Genomic DNA, 17,961 nt, shown 5'->3' on the forward strand with positions numbered 1-17,961 from the left:
CAGGGTCACATATGTGATGAAAGAGTAACCAAAGACTCAAAAGTTTTAGTAAATGAAAACACAATTTTCACTTTTGGGTAAACTATTTCTTTAAATGTGTGATGAGACACTTAGTTTAGCTTTTTTTAATTCCCTTTGTGGTGTAATCGCAAACATAATACTTGTGCAACATCCAAACACTCTCTGAAATGCGTCAAAACATATGGGTATATCTCGTTCAACTGGGTATTTATGTTTTATTACTGAAAATGTTAAGACAGTGTTGATGACAATACTGTACCATTCTCCTTGTTTTAAAAGTACTGATGATCCGAGGGATTGACTGGTAAACAAGAGGAGAAAAAAAAAACAATGGAGCAGGCTAGCCTGCTTCTCCGGTAGTGGATATGACCTTAATTTCACCATGTTCCTGTTGCACATCCAAACTGCACAAAAACACAGTGCAGGCAACGATGATGAGAGAACGCCTGAATATGGACTTTTTAAAAGAGATCAGGTGGATGAAAAGACCATAGATATCAATACAATTACAAATCAAAGTGTCTGAACATTGCATCAATCCTGCTGTGCAGTTGGCAGAGGGAGGGTGCGCTTGCACAAAAAAGGGCATAACTCATACAGCTCACACTAACGCTCTATACTAAATACCACCACTAAGGATGACTCCAGCAGTGTTAGGTTTTCTGGGTTTTATTTTTTTTTACTGTAAGATAACTAAATGTTCCACTCCTCGTGTTAATATAATTTCAATATTTTTTCATTTTTTTTTCCTTTTTTAAATGGTGAAGTACACAAGCTGAGACCTGAAAATAGCAGGGTGTTGCCGCGGTGGGACCATAGTTATTCGGTCTCGCTCACTCTGCCAGCTTTCAACCAAGAACAAATATATCTTATATGCAAGTTTACCTATAATAACATTAATTATGTCATAATAATTTTCCTCATGCCTTGTAAATTAGGAAATAAACAATCAGAGCCTGCTGCACCCCCCGCCCAACAACACCTCCCCTCCCCCAAAATAAAAAAGACAAAAAGGAAAAACAAAATAAAGACCATAATGATTGGGGATTTTGTCTGACTTTTAAGAACCCCTCTTCCTAATGTGTCTTTAGGCCCGGTTAGGCCCGGGTGAAGAGGATCCAGTCTTGTCAGAGAGCCAGGATGGGTCTGGCCATGTGGAGGCTCAGTTCATCAGGCCATGGTTTCAAAGCTGGCCCCAGTTTTTTTTTTTTTTTTTTGTGTGTGTTTTGGGAGTCTGGGATGGACTGGGATGATGTGGGCCTCTTTCACATGGTCATTTAAAGGGATGATTCTCCAGGGGTTAGTGCAGGTAATCATCCACTGATGCGAAGGCGCAGGATCCGCTGCCTGTGCGAGCCATGAGGGACAGACATTGAGCTGCCTGGCCGACGGCGAGCGCCAAGGGAGGCTGCTTTGGCAGGTTATGAGTCTCTGCATGAGAGAAAAAAGTAACATTAAATGCTAAATGCCTATGTTGCATTGTTAGATTCAAGAGTAAGCTGTAATAAACAGCAATACACACCACCATTCAAATATTTTTGTAAAGAAAAGTATGCTTTTATTCACCAAAGGCGCATTCAATTGATTAAAAGGGACAGTTAAGACTTCCATCATGTTACAAAACCATCCTATTTTAAATGCACACAGTTCCTTTGAACATTCCATTCATTAAAGTATCCTGAAAAAAAACTGTATCAGTGTTTTCACAAAGATATTAACCACCACAACTGTTCACAACATCGATAATAATAAGAAATGTTTCTTGAGCACCAAATCAGCATATTAGTTACTGTTTCGACTATTCTGAATGCTAGTGTTAGCGCCATATAAATATAATCTAATACACATGATATCATAGTGTGGACAGTGTGTAGACAGTTCTGAAGCTGCATTGACCAGCAAAAAACATAAGTGATCAACAAAACAATTTGATATATTATCCTGTTGTTCCTGTAAATAAGCCTTTTTTGGCTCAAATACACTGGATGCAGTTTTGAGCATGTTGTCAATGTTATATGGAGACTGACAGGGAAAGATGAGAAAAGAGAAATGAGAAGAGAAAAATTAAAACAATTCGTAGTGTTTGGATTGTAAAATTTACATATTAAATGTGCAATTACACTAATATTTTCAAAATATTAAAACAGTCTGTGCATGTTATGTGACAGGATCTTTCTATAGACCTACAAAAGGGCTGATGAGGGATCTGCAGCACCATAATTTATTGAACTACAGAGATCCTGTTTAAAAAAAATAAAAAATCAAAATACAGCATTATGTTGCTCACTTAGGCTTTTTCACTTGCTTAAGTTTGAGCTTAAAGAGATTTTCTTAATTCTGAAAGCAACAAAGGGATCACTGTGGTGACTAAGTTGCTCTGATTTGATCAAAGGTGGTACTTGGCCTAAAAAATGTTCTAATATATGAAAACTAATGCTGTACCAACCTAATATTGCACTGTTGAGTGTTGAGCAGACAGGCTCTCTCTGGATGGAGTCTAGCTGGTAGCCCACAGGGCTGTTCCATGGATCTGAATATGCCAGCAAACTGAAAGCATCCTGCAAGAATGGAGAGAGTAAGAGGTTTTAGGATAAAACATATATACATCTCCATGTTGACTGGGCATTCTTAAGACCGTTTTAAATCATATATGTGATTATAGGTACAAAAACCTACATCCAACTACTCAGAACAAGTGTATATTACAGGCAGTACCTTGAGCATCTTCTTATTGGCTGAGTTTTTGCCCCTCTCACGGCGCAAGTGTTCACTCATGCTTTGTAGCTCTCGGCCGAACTGAATCATCCTCTCAATGGCTGCCTGGCTCCCTCCGCACAACTGCCTCTTAGATTGAGCACTATCCACTTCTGTGTACAGAACATTTAATCCATTTGAAATGGTACACGGGATTCATTTGCATAACATAATTGACTAGTCACACACACAACATCAGATATGATAACACGAAAAACCCTTTGACCCACAACAAATTTCATTGCAGACACACAGGAATTTAACAGAAGACTGAACACAATTTATGTTCTCACCCATATCTCCATCACATTCCTCCAAGTCTATCCCATGAGTAGAGCTGCCATTCAGAAATCCATTTGAAGAGGATTCAGACACTCCGTTTGAGAGGTGATCAACCTCCATCTCCACCTCAGCACTGCGACCAAGAGTCAACATTTACACTACAGGCTTATTTTGTGCTGTACAGTTACCATGTTCCTATATAATTTGCCCTTCAGAATTAAAGTTGCAATGGCAGAACGTTTCTTCTGTATTATGACGTACATCCGAGGTTAACAGATTTAGGGATGGCCATTTTTGGCAATTTCTAATTTCCATCATCAATAGGTTACAAAAACGAGTAATCGAGTACTCGGGGGGTGGGATGTGTGCAGGGTGCGGAGCATGACCAGTGACAGAGTGAGTGAGAGAGCTCCCGCTGTAATGTGCTTTCATAACAGTGCGCTGAAACACGAGCAAGGAAAGCATACAGAATTTATTATAGATTCATATTCTATGAAGTTCTCATTATAATGCCATGTTTGATTGAATGCATGATTTTGAAGCCATGCTTCTCTCTTCTCACATCTGTACTTTGGACTGCATGTGCTCTGGCAAGATAAACAATCAGAGCTCAGGGTGCCACTCAAAGTGCTGCTATAACCAATCAGAATTCTCCCCCCGATCATTGCTGTCACGACTCACGACCAAGTACTGGAGTACTCTTATCATTGTTGCACATCCCTAAACAGATTATTGGGGGGAAAAGCAGGGATCTATGGATTTTGAGATGTGGGTGCTGCACTCAAAAACAAATGTGAGCTTGTGGAGGGGAACATTTTAAGTGGACTAAAAGATTGAAGAATTGTCTGTCATACATCACCAGAGAAAAAAGTCTGTCATTTCACTGGAAGTTCCAGTTATGACATTTTAAATATACATTATTAGGTAAATAAATTTACAAATAATAACCATATACACATTTGAACTTGTTCACTATAACATACATGTACAAAACATAAGGTAAATTTTCATTTGATGTAAAATTTAAGGATATTTCAATGTGCTATGGAACAAAGACGTACCTAACGCTGGTCTGCTGGCCCCGACTGCCATTCAGGACACCAAGTTCAGGGCTTGGCATGGCAGGCGGACATGACTTGTGACTATGAGCCGAGGTGTGGCCTTTACTTGATGAAACTCCATTACAGTAATTACTATCAAAACCTGCAGAAAGAGGGAAGTGCAAACAATCAGTGCTAACATCTCCTAATCATGATCAACAGGTCATTCTGGTCTAGGACTAGCCTTGATTTAAAAATTACGGAATTAGCAGTTATCAACCATTTTGACTCCAAAGCCCCTGTCTGTCCAAGACAATATTCGAAGGCCCTCTTATCTAAGCCAACATACCTCTGGTACCTCTGTTATATTGTCAGTTTAATGATGTACATCTTTATTTTTGGTGTTTTTCAGCATTTTAATTATGCAAATACAACTCCATTTAAATAATTTTTAAAAGACTTTTAGGAGCCCTCTGGTTGAGAACCACTAACCAAAATGGCCATTTCAATAAAAACTACACAAGGAACTAACACAATTAACAGGGTGGTCCCCTGAAAACTAAATTTTCTTGGTTGTATTCGCACTGCCAGTTTGTGGACTTCATTTATGGAGTGGAATATATTAAAACGTGTGTCTATACAGCCTTTTAAAAATGGTGGATGCCAGAGTTTGTGTGTCATGCATTCGACCAATCAACATACACTTAAGCCTCTGGTAGTTCCTATTGTGCTGGTTTAGACCCTACTCTGAAGGAGCTAATTTAGTCCCCCCAAAAGGCATTTCCTTCAATTAAAACCATTCCCAGTTCCTGCGGTGTGGACACATCAAAAAGAGGGTACTTTTAGGAACTAAAAAATGTTTCTCTGGTGCAAAAGCCCCTATTTTTGTAAGATCTATTTTACACCCATGCTGGCATAAAAAATTAGTGGATATAATACGTACCTGTCTGGTAGGTCTGGGAACTGCTGGCTTTGTGAACAGGGCTGTTGAAGAGACGGGGGGAGCCTGGGTAACTATCCTGTGACTTAGGGCTCCTCCCACCGAGACACCTGACCTCACTGTCAGTGCCATTCACCATCTCAATGAACTGCCTGACTCTGGAAAGAGAGAAATGTAGATACATTATGCATTTGGTTTCTTTACTGCAGATGTGCTAATTTCTGAAAGATGGCACATATCACACTTACTTCAACATAAACAGGAGGTCTGGGTTTCTCTCTAACAGGCTTGGGTAAAGTTGTTGAGTAGTCTCTATAGCCTCTCCCATTCTGCCAGATAGGACCAGCTTCTGGATCTCTGCAATCACAAATGTGAAATCATTACTCAGCATTGAGTTGAGAATGTTCAACCCTGAAAGCATGCTGACGTGCAGTGATGAATCATTCAGATTCATTCAATTCAATAATTGGACCAGAAACTGTGACAATCTGATTTCATGTTGAGTTTAACAATCATACAAACCCAAAATAAGACCCAGATAAGTCTGAACAGCCTATTTGTGTTGCCTGTGAAGACTCACTCTGTCTATTTTTGATAGAAGCAAGTTCCTCATGTACGGCTTGGTCAGTTGATTTAGCAAAGGCCTCAGCGGTGGCACAGTAGCTGTGGTGAACCAGATAGGAGGCCACCATTCTAATAATAGAGAACGAATAGTTAAAAAAAAAATGCCACTAGCATACCCATTCATTACCTCTGGAAAGGTTTTGAAAATATAAACCTAATAAAAATTTGTGCTGTCAAACGATTAATCGCATCCAAAATAAAAGTTTTTGTTTACATAATATATTTGTGTGTACTGTGTATATTTATTATGTATGTATGTATGCATGCGTATATATATATATATATATATATATATATATATATATATACACACACACACGCATGCATGTATAGATTTAAGAAAAATATGTTATATTTGTATATTAAATATATTTATATATAATATAAATTATATAAATATATACATTTAAAAAAAATGTCTAAATATATACTATATATTTATTTATATATACATAATAAATATACAAAGTACACACACATATATTACATAAACAAAAACTTATTTTGGATGCGATTAATCGTTTGTCAGCACTAATAAAAAATACTCCAAATCAAAAGTACTCACTTCTGAATCATGGCCTGCCATTCTCCTTCTCTCTCACCAATGGGGAAACGGTCAATCTGGGCTTGGATTTTGGTTCTCCATTCACGCATGTAATCCTCAATATCAAAGACAAATGGATGCTGCCCAAAATTGGCGTCCACGACCTCCCCTGGGGTCTGTAGACCCACTGTGGGATACAGGTTGGGCTAAAAGCAAAATAAGCACACTTTACTAAATGTGGATTATAGTTACTGGCTAATTTGACTTTTTTAAAATTATTATTAATGATGTGTATGTAAGCACAATGTCTAAAGTCTTTCTCATAAAACAACTGAGATTATCTTAAAAGAGATGACAGAAAATTTGCCTTAGTTTATATCTATCATGGGCGTTCAGAAAAAAAAAAAAAAAAAGATTTTATTCTGATTTCAAACCACAGCATCATAATTATCTGCCAAGTCAGGGGCAGACACGTATTAGTCATTTTCAGATGCTTTCTGTAGAATAACTTTGGGAGGGTCTGTGCTCACTGTCCAATAGAAAGAAAGGTCAGGGCTGCTAAACTGACATACTTCACAGAAGTACTCAGAGTAGCATGAATGCTGGTCACCAGCCAACTGTGTTTTGTGCTCAATGGATTATTGTTTAGCCCCAAACAGGCCTCTGTTCAGTTAGCAAGAGCAATGCTTGGGGGCTGTCAGTCCAACATCTTGAATGATGAAGAAAGGAAGGAAAGACAAAACAGTAGCAAAAGGCTTCCTCAACAATATCTAAAAAAATATTACAATAGAATGAAAAATATACAAGTGATCAATCACCTCATGACCTCCAGGTTGTGAAACATACACAGAAACATATTTATAAAGCTACAAATGATATGTTACTGCAAGTTCAATATTTAGACAACAAACATAAAAAACTTAACATTTTAACAAAACACATGTGCATGTAATCAGAATGTAAACATTTATCTGAATAAACTATTGGAGGATAGACTACATAACGCTACAATAAACAACATAATATACACCGCCATTTTAAAAAAATTAAATTTCTTTTATGCAGCAAGGATGCATTAAATTGATCAAAAATGATAGTAAAGACATTTAAAATGTTATGAAAATGTCTATTTTCAAATAAATGCTGTTCTTTTGAACTTTCTATTCATCAAGGAATCCTGAAAAATAAAGTGTCATGGTTTCCACAAAAACGTTGAGCAGCACAATGGTTTACAAATGGTTCCACAAGATCATGTGACACATGTGAAAATTCAGTTTTACCATCATTGGAATAAATTGCATTTGAAAATATATAAACAGCTTTTTTTTTTTTTTTTATGATCAAAAAAATTATTTCATTATTTCAAATTATTTTCAAGTGTTTAAGAAAAATAAAGACTTACCGGTAAATCTGTAAAAGCTATCCCTGAAAAAAAACAAACAAAAAAAAGAATTAGACTATTATTAAAGTAAATACAAGATCTGAATTTGAAAGTGTGTTAATAGCATAATACCTCCTATAAATCACTAAATCATTTTTCATTTTTCATAAATGAAAAATATTCTTACAGATGTGTCCATGATGTTAAAGTGCTCACTGAACTGATGACCAGTAATAAATAAAGAACAAATAACCACAGTTTAGTTTAAGACAAGCATTTGATCTTAATGTGCGATTCAAATGTTTACTACCTAGACTGTGTCCATTTTTTGTGTAGAAACAGGTATTGTTGATGAGGTTCACACAGCAGCCGATCACATCGCCTGTTGTGAATGTGGGACCATAGGGCTGCCCAGTGCCAGATGAGCAGAAGGAGTGGCCGTCATCTCCATGATATCCATATGAGTGTTTGTCCCAACCTAAGGGGAGGACATTGTAAACATTCTGGTGATTTTTGGAAACAATGAACCACAAAAATGCTAAGGAAAGAGCACTAGGCCCTCTAAACTCTTATCTCCCTGGCAAACTGCAATCTCACAGAGGAACACCCTGTGAGAGCCAAAAGGTGGAGGATCAACTTAACATGCCCACTAGCTGCATCTAAGCTACAAAACCTATAGTTATAATCTATAGTGATCATAGACATTTTAGACACAAACAACCTGAAAACATGACGTTTTACCTGGAAGTCTGTTCATATTGACACCTTGAGCTGACAGGCCAATCCCCATGTACCTGCTCACAAAAACAGAATTTATTTAATAAAATGTTCTGCATCAGAGGAGGTTAAAACTGCTCAGCCTAAAAATTAAAGGTACACTCAGTAACTTTATCCCTAAAGAAATGAATGACTGAAAAATGTTTAAAATATGAGACAGAGTTATTTTAGTTACTCATTTTGTATTTGTATATTTTTCATTTACATATTCATTTTAGTCAAACATTTTGTCATTTTTTATTTCTTGTTTTAGTTTACTACCTCAAGTTTAAGTAAATGAAAATGCGATGTTAGCAACTAGCTAAAGAAATATAATTAAAAAAAAAAAATTCATTTTATGATGAAACTTCATTTCAGTTAACATTTATTTTAAGTAACAATTTTTTTTAATGGTTTTAGTTTACTATGATAAACTCTGGACCGAATTATTAATTTTTCATGGAATAGGCCACCTCATGGGAACCGCCGTGTTGAGATGACATGACCAGCATTACCAATACTAATCATTTCTGTAAACCTCTTATTATCCAACATTTTCACTCGCAGAATAAATTAATTATGGCTGACTTCTAACAGACAATTTCAACAAAGACATTAGTAAATGAAAACATCTGCATAATGCTACATCCAAGCCACTAGGCAAAGTCCAAGACAACTGTTACACAGCCACATAAACTAACAATTACGGAGTGCACCTTTAAATGATCCCTTAAAAGGGAACGCTCCCTTTCTTAAAGTAATTTAAGAAAATACTGAATCCTTCACATACCCATCTCGTCCTTTACTGATAATTTTCACCTCAAAGTAATAAACCCCGCAGGCAGCTGGAATAGGGTGTGTTGCACGGACAGATGCCGCATCTTTTGGGGTCTTTCCATGACCTGAATGACATAAACACAATCATTTACAACTGCTAATAATTTGTGTCACTCACAAGGAGCACCAGAACATTTGTAATGTTATAACATCGCCAGAGGTCGCCATGGCAAAAACGATTAGCAAAATAATCAATGTTTTTGCAGTGAGAGCTCTATACTTTAGGCTGATGATATTTTGCCTGGCAACAGCAAAGACACTGCCATTTTTAAATAAGAAGGCAAATGTGCAGTTTATTTCATGTGAATATGCTCTAAATGTTGGAATTCATAATTATTGTCATTTTTATTAGCAATAACCAACAAACCAATGTCAGAAATGTGTTTAAAATACTATTTATTATTATTAACTGCCAAAGTTTGCCCCTGAAATAAATGTATTTATAAAAGGCATGCCACCTCATTCATTCAAGTCAAACACTCCACTTACTTAAAAAAAATAAAATAATAAAAAAAATAAAATAAATAAATAAATTTCAGAACAAATATGTCGGTTATTTATAAAACCAAACCAACATCAAATACAAAAGTAGCAGTAAATAATGTACAAGATGTAACATGAACACAAAAAAATTATTATATGATATACTGTATAGCTCTCTACTACATCACTGATGTTTGATGTTTTGGACTTGTTGGGAGTGTTTTCTTTATTTCTACTGTTTTTATCAAAATCACTTTATTTAACAGTCACCTCTGAGACAGCAAATGCATACAGTATAGCTATAGGTCACTATAGTGTCTGAAGAGGGAATAAACCCATTATTTACTCATTATTAACACATAACTAGACAGGCATGAAATAGAATAGGGTGAAGTCAGCTAAAAAGGGCCATGTTTTGGTAAATGACTTATAATACCATCAAATAAGCTATTCATGAGGTCTAATTATATTCTTATAAATTAGCATGGGTCTCTGAAATATATTTATATTTTTTAAATGTGACAAGTATAAAAGTATCTCACAATATTAAAATTATGAGAGTTAGAGTACCTTCTTGAGCCACGGCACAACATTCAGGTAAAATGGGCCAATATAAAAAGAGAACACCACAGGTAATTTCAGCTTAAATCATTTTATTTTTTAACAGTAAATTGACAGTGTTGTCTTTAGTGTGCCATAACAACACCATAAATGGATTTCATTAAATAGAAAGTTGAATGAATATTTAATTAAACAATGCAATTAAAAATTAACTGATCATGTTGTATAGGTGTGTGTTTCTGCATTGGTGTCTTTTGTGTGCATATATGTGTGTATGCTTGTATTTTTTAAAGACTGTTAAGATTTTGTATGGATACATATCTACAGTGGGCCTATAAACCTATTTTCACCCTCAATTTCTGTCTAAAAGTGTGTGTGTGTGTTGTATGCAGATCATTTTAGCTAAAAATTGTGGCCCATTTCAGCTTAACCAGCCATTTCTACCTAAAATGACCTTTTTCTTTTATAAATTCAACTTTTTTTTTATTTGAATGAGCATGTCAAAGCATTGTTCATAAACCTTTGATTTGTTGGTAAGCTTACTTATAATTGCTTTAATACCCTTATTAGTGATTAATGAAATTTTCTATGTCAGGCTCATTTACCTTACAATTTCTCTAACAAGCTTCATGTAACACTCTGCCCTGCCCGCCTTAAAAATCTCAGACCAATAAAAATTGTTACATGTCAATAAGTGTTGAAGCAACAAATCAAGATCAGTTATTGTGATTTTCTGTAAAAATTTAAAGAGATATGATTCTACAACCTTATTTGGCCCATTTTACCTGATAGCCCATTTTAGCTGACTTCACCCTACTAAAAAATATAGCACCAACAAATAATTTTTTCCACACATTTGAAACATATAAAGCCTATTGCATCATATTTGACTAATGAATTTCTATGCCCTCTACCTGACAAACATGATCAAAACTTTGCTGAAAAACCTGTTATACACAATACTCTATATGCTTTCTGACCTCAGAATGATAGTTCAATTTTAGCAAAACAGGTTCTCAATAAAATTCTAAAAATGCTTTTTGCTGTGAAATCTTTAATGATTTTTATAAAGTAAACATGAGAATATATTATCACATCTATATATGTGATATCATCTATATCATGATATCACTAATTATATCATCACTATTATCACAAGACAAACATTTACTGGACTGAAGCAACTTAGGTCTACCACTAGATTATCCATACATAATTTTTTTTTTCTTATAATTGCATTAGAATGTATGCATCAATTACCATACAACAAGCTGTTGAGGAATGTTTATTTGTACGTCTCTCAAACATCATTGAACTGCATTGGATTATGTGTTTTCCCCCAAAATGAGAACCACAGAACAATGACCATAAAACTAAGCATTTAAATGTCACCTTTCAAAGACGTAATACATAGTGACGACAAGTGATATTTGTCAATTTTAAGTAAATAGTCTGCTACACTGTTAAAAAGATCTCACCGATTTACAATAAAAGATCATAATTTCATTTTACTTTTGACATAAAACTGAGGTGTACCCCCCCCCCCTTGTGTGTGAGCTCCATATTCTCACTTTTTCATACTATATAAGCCACAATGCATGATGTCTCAAATATACACCAAAACATAAATCATATATAAACCTTTAAAAATGTTTTGTCTAAAGAGCCAATTAACCATTTAATTAAATACATAATATTCTTACTGTTATTCAATATGTCAGGACTCAGGCTTTACAGAGTGAAATATATGATGCATCTTTGTCACTTTTTGTAACATTTTAGTCCTGAACTCCTGATAATCAAACTTATATCTCAAGTAAATTCATAAGCTTATATGTAGCTTGTACGTTTATTAAGAATCTTGGCCTACTAGTAATTTAAGGCAGTCTACCTGAAACCTACCTGTCCTAAGCACTGACTGGCCTAATTAATTCTGTGGCCTACCTTTATGACTCAGCTGAGGGAAATGGCAGACACCTCACTGGATTACAGAGGCATATTTAATAACTAAATATGGTAATCAAATTATACAATATATTACAGCTTTTCTTTATCTGCTGAATTCCTAGTAAAAGCCTTACATACACGCGATGGCTGAAAACCTGCCTCTGCAGATAAACACAGACAGGCCTTTCCTAGAGCTTCTGCGTCAGGCTCGATCTCTCCCTACATCAGCATGTGTGTATTAAGACATAGCTATTGTACACAGATCAGGTTTTCAAAAGAGCTGACAATGTCTCCACTGTTAAACTCCATGCAGTAGGTGCTTCCGGAAATGACTGAAGCATCTTTATAGCTCGCTGCTGAAACTCACCACCATCTCCTTGCTACAATACACGAACTTTAGCCTATACTTTCAAACTTAATACCTTTATCGTTTATTCTCAAAGACTACATGTCATATACGCACACACACTGTTATGCACAATACATCGTATTAAAGCAGCAGTTCAATTTCTAGACAATGGTGACTGCTAGGAATGGTGCTAAATAATGCTAAATGGAGGCTATTTTTATTCAAACATGTCGTCTAAGCAGTTAGTTTTTAGTAATCAAAGTTTCGTTACCATTTCGTTTACTTATATCGGCTAATGTGCTCGATAATCACTCTAAATCGTCCCTGTTTCGTAACGATTTTAGCAGTTTGTGACTAAAATAGGTTTGATTCACAGACAATACGAGTACGCAGAAGCTAACAGAAGTGTATTTTTATATCATTAATCAGAGGTGCAACTTGACACGAGCTAACCTGGCTAATGCCTTAAACATTTAGCTGGTAAACAACTTGGTGTTTGTGTTCATCTGCTGCTGTTAGCCTTGGTTACCTTTATAATGCACCCGGAGGTTGTTTTGAGACAGGCCGATGTAGCTGAATTTGTCTTTGGGGCTCCAGGATCTGGGGAGCGGGGTCTCTTGCTCGTTGACGGCCGGGTAAAGGCGTCTAAGCCGCTGGTTGAGCTCTTTTTCCTGCTCGTTGAGAGCCAAGTCTCCGTGAACGACAACCGACATCAGAAACCCGCAGCCCGATGACGGTCCTGACATCGCGATCCGATTCCTGCCGTCGATACCAACAGCTTGCCAGCTATCTTTAGCTGGACAGCTTTCTAACAGTGTCCAGTGGCTAAAGCGACCACTGTCAGACACCACAGGAGAAGAGCCGCTGAGATTTCGGGCTTGTTTTATTCGGATCGGACGGCTAGCCAGCCAGCTAACTGCGATTAGCCCTCAAACAGCCTCTCTGATAGAGTTAGCAAGACGCTAGAGAGAATTAATCACGCCAATACAGCCAAACGGCAGCTTACAAAAACATAACAGACATCCAGAAAGTTGATCCTTGTTATTTAAGACGACATCCAACCGATCGAACAGACTAAATAGGGTAAAAGGAGCAGAAAGACAGCAGCAGAGGGAACCCCGATCTTTTGTTTGTTGTTAGTGTGAAATCCAGCGATTTGATTGGCTTTCTCAAGGTCCAGTCATACTTCCTCGAGCACTTGGTACATGACTAGACACAGGCTACCAATAACATGTCCTCCTTCTCACTTGGGTTGTTATCTAGTTGAGATGGCTGTGACAGTGAGAATATATTTGCACACTTACATATTATAATTTTTCGTTTATTTATTTAATCGTTTTCATATATCATGGGACAGTGCAGTTAGGATGCAGATAGGGTCCCCTTACACTTTTTATTATTGTGGGGACTTTTCAATGACCTCCTTTGAAAACATGTACTGTTTTCTACACCTAAAACTTAGTACTTAAATGAACATGCAACATAAATTATGAATTAAACACATTTTCTGGTGTTTTTTTTATACAGTCAATAAGAGTTTAACATGAAAATTATTAAACAAATCAAAGACTTGGCCCGTTTCAGTGCATTTAATCTTGTTTAAGTAGCATCAAAAGTTTTAAAACACATACAATTACCTTATATAAAAATGTGAACAGTAGTGTTTTCCCATACAATACTTCACATCGGCATGTGTAAAAGTGGAATAATTGATCAAGATCTGATGTTTTGATTTTCCAAATTACACATGTAATGAGAGCTTCATCTGATGTCTTGGTCTTTCCATTTGTTTTGGGATGTAAAGTATTTTTTTGCAAACTGTATAAAGTGCATTCTACAACTCTCCTGTGATAACCATTAATGGTTCATTCATAACTTTGTCATGAAGTGTAAAAACATATGCAGTGTTAGTTTCTTTAAAACATGTTCAGACATGTTCATGCTTCGCATGCATTTGTGTTCCAAGAAAAACATGGAAAAGTCAAACTAATAAACATGATTAAAATATTTAAATGTGTCCTACCCATGATTCAGTATGTGGTGTTGTAGCTTAAGGGCTTTATATTGCAATCATCTGTAACACTTTACAATAAGGTTCCATTTGTTAACATTAGTTAACCACATTAGTTAGGCTTAATCTTAATTAATATTAGTCAATTAATCTTATTAATTTCCACGTTTAATAAATAAATCTGTTAATATTATTTAATGCACATGAACATGAGCTAACAGTTGTATTTTTATTAACTAAAATGAACAAAGATTAGTAAGCACTGTAACAAATATATTGCCCAATGTTAGTTAATGCATTAACCAATTTTAATTTATGGGACCTTATTGTAAACGTCACTGCACCTTAATTATTCAGACAGAGAAAATGTACATCAGCAAGCCTAGAGAGGACATGGTTATTGATCTGTCCATTTCAGCCACTCCAGGAAAAGGCACAAAGGCACACTGAACAATCAGACAGTTATAAATAAAAAAAGATATATAGTGGATCATTTTGTTGAGGTGGATATTATTTTTAAGTATTCTAACATTACACTGATTTGTATGATAGCCTACTAAATTAAATCTATACAGTTTTATTGTTTGTATTTCAGTTCAGTGTACATTGTTATCCAATAAAATGGAAAATTCATGTGTTTCCACAAACTGGCAGGACCCAATCATTGTATATCCTCTATAACAGTTACACTTATTGCTTTGGTCATTATGGTGGTACACAGTCCCAAAACTCACGGCACAGGCATTGACAAAGGCCGTACACCATGACGATGAGAAGACTGACAGGTACCAGACTGACCATCAACACCCCCATCGTGGTATTCTGCATGATTAGCAGATAGACCCCTAGAGGCAGCGAGCTGAAGTACAGCAGCCCCAGCAGCCAGACCAGGATGCGCGCTGAAGTCTGGCACAGCAGGGCCGCACAGTTCCACACTGTCCATCTCTGAGTAACCGAGGCCATGGAGTCCTGGCTGGAAGAGCGGTAATCCCTACCTCGAGCTGGAATAACAGACTCCTGCCGAGGCTCCATAATGGTGATCACCACGTAATTGGAACGAATGGAGGTGGGAGAAGCTGAAGCGGAGTGTCCCACTAGAGAGTTGAGGCGTCTGGGACTGAGGAGAATCTCACCTTGGTTGTTATTAAGGTTCTGATGCTTCCATGTCTGGATGGACAGCAGTGCCGACACCAAGTTATACTCATCTGGTAGACTGTCCACGTCTTCTCCGGGAAGGTCTGTGATGTAGCGGCAGAATGGACAGACCACTGCGTTCGGAGAGAATTCTCCTAAATTGAGGATTTTTGCAAGGCACTTGGCACAAAGACAATGGCAGCACTCGAGGACCTTGGGCCGTCGACTTTGCAGGCTGTAAGCACAGTAGCAGATCTTGCATTCCATTTCCTCTGTGTTGAAGCCACCCACCACATCCTCCGGGAACTGTCCCATCATGTCTCCTTCTTCTCAACGCTTTCTCATCGGCTGGTTGTAGTCAAAGCTGTGTGGGAACATGGTTGCGAGGCAGCTGTTGGGCCTCTCCTGGTTTCTGGATGGTGTCCTGTGCAGAGCGGAGCATCGCCTGTACTGTGCCACGGTGGCTCTGGACGGGTTTGTGCTGAGGAACATTTCATGCACTGTGTGGAAGGGTGGGGAGAGGTCACCACCAAAAAGATAACTGTTAACACAGCAGTAGAGAACAAACACTGCAGCAACAAAGCAGACCCTGTAAAACCAGGGCTGGAATTTTCTAGCCAGGGCTTTTGTTGCCACTGAAATTCAGTCCAATTAGTGGCTCCACACTTCTTTCTGGTACACAGTGCTGCTTTTGCTTGCTTGATGCAAGATTATTCCAAACAGAAATAGATATTTGTCTGAAATCATGTTAAGTTCGGAATTATACAATTATATAACATATATTACATTTATTTAAAACTTGTCCCAAGCTGTATTTTTGAATACCAGCCAGCTCAGAAGTACACAGTTCACTGTGTAACATCAAAAATTAGGTCAATGCTGTTCACTGAGCCTGTCTCTCAAAGGCAGGTATGACTGAGATTTTACCATGTAAATGGGAATTGGTACTTATTTCCAAACATACTGTATTTTATATATCATGCTCAAATCATTTTAAGGCAAGACACTATATAGGCACATTGTTTTTAATTTTGGGATATTTGGCTTTTCATAATATGATGTTTCAGACCAGAGGAAAGAAAACTACACTAAACTTTTAGTTTTTTTGTGTGCATTTTATCTGTTTGCATCTGTAGATTTCAATTTCAGTGCATATCTTTAAAGGCTGTTTTGTCAAAATTTATTTTTTTCTTATGCATTGAGCCAGAAATCTCCACTTCATTGCACTTTCACAACACTGGCATTCAAAAGCAGGAGAGATGAGGGCAATTGTAACACTTCATACCGTCCTGATATTAACTTAATGATAAAATAATATAATTAAATACAGGAAAATTGCTTTAATACTTATTAATGTAGTTTTTGCCTTAATATGATAGTAATCTTTAAGGCTGTCCGAAATGATGTGTTAAAAATCCTTTTTACTAAGATATATTGATCAGCTGACAAGTCGATCACCTGCTTAATTTCTGTGCAGTAATGTTCATAACAAGACCCCAATCTAACAATTTGATAGTGTTACTACTGGCTTTGACCTTGCAGCCAAGATTAAATGTCAATCATGTTTTATTTTCTGAAATTTAGATTTATACAACCTAAATAAATAAGCTTTCCATTGATGTATGGTTTGTTAGGATAGGACAATATCTGGCTGAGATACAACTATTTGAAAATCTGGAATCAGAGGGAGCAAAAAAAATCTAAATATTGAGAAAATCGCCTTAAAGTTGTCCTTGGCAATACATGTTACTAATCAGAAACTCAGCTTTGATATATTTATGGTAGTAAATTTACAAAATATCTTCATGGAACATGATCTTTACTTAATATCCTAATGATTTTTGGCATAAAAGAAAAATGGATAATTTTGACCCATACAATGTATTTTTGGCTGTTGCTACAAACATACCTATACTACCCCAGGCCAATGTTACAACTTCACGACATTAAACATCAGAAGAACGTAGGCCTAAGAGATGTTAAATGAATAATATTTTATATAGTCATTTTATACTTTAATATTATTTTATTATTATTTTTTATTTCCACTGCCAGTGGCTGTTTACAAGCACTATACAGTAATGTACACTGCCCCCTAGTGGTTAAAGAGCGTATAAAGCTCATTCATATTTTGTCTTCAAAAGTAATAAAATATCAGATTATCTACATATGACTGTAAAAGAGGAATGTAGGCTAAAGAAGAAATATTTTTCAAAGCTTCAGAATGATGGCTGATGATGAAGAAGAAAAAGATGAATTGAAGAAAACAACGCATCCTTTCCTTGCAATATGAACGA

At 36.4% G+C, this 17,961-nt stretch overlaps 2 protein-coding genes across 2 annotated transcripts; both read right to left on the bottom strand.

Moving 5' to 3' along the window:
- Positions 1–9: 9 nt before the first annotated feature.
- On the bottom strand, positions 10–13,681 carry LOC306846624 (ran-binding protein 9). The gene is made up of 14 exons (XM_079380114.1): positions 13,049–13,681; positions 9,133–9,244; positions 8,328–8,380; positions 7,897–8,064; positions 7,608–7,630; positions 6,227–6,411; positions 5,618–5,730; positions 5,286–5,394; positions 5,041–5,195; positions 4,119–4,260; positions 3,069–3,190; positions 2,737–2,888; positions 2,468–2,579; positions 10–1,452 (listed from the first exon to the last, which is right to left on the bottom strand). The coding sequence occupies exons 1-14, from the start codon at positions 13,263–13,265 to the stop codon at positions 1,322–1,324; spliced, it is 1,794 nt and encodes a 597-aa protein (XP_079236240.1). The 5' UTR covers positions 13,266–13,681; the 3' UTR covers positions 10–1,321.
- Positions 13,682–15,235: 1,554 nt separating this feature from the next.
- On the bottom strand, positions 15,236–15,982 carry LOC306845992 (E3 ubiquitin-protein ligase RNF182-like; the record flags this gene model as incomplete). The annotated part of the gene is made up of 1 exon (XM_079379030.1): positions 15,236–15,982. One exon carries the CDS (start codon positions 15,980–15,982, stop codon positions 15,236–15,238), a length of 747 nt encoding a protein of 248 aa, XP_079235156.1.
- Positions 15,983–17,961: the final 1,979 nt, after the last annotated feature.

This window comes from Barbus barbus (genome assembly GCF_936440315.1).
Source record: "Barbus barbus genome assembly, chromosome: 26".
Classification (NCBI taxonomy): Eukaryota; Metazoa; Chordata; class Actinopteri; order Cypriniformes; family Cyprinidae; genus Barbus; species Barbus barbus.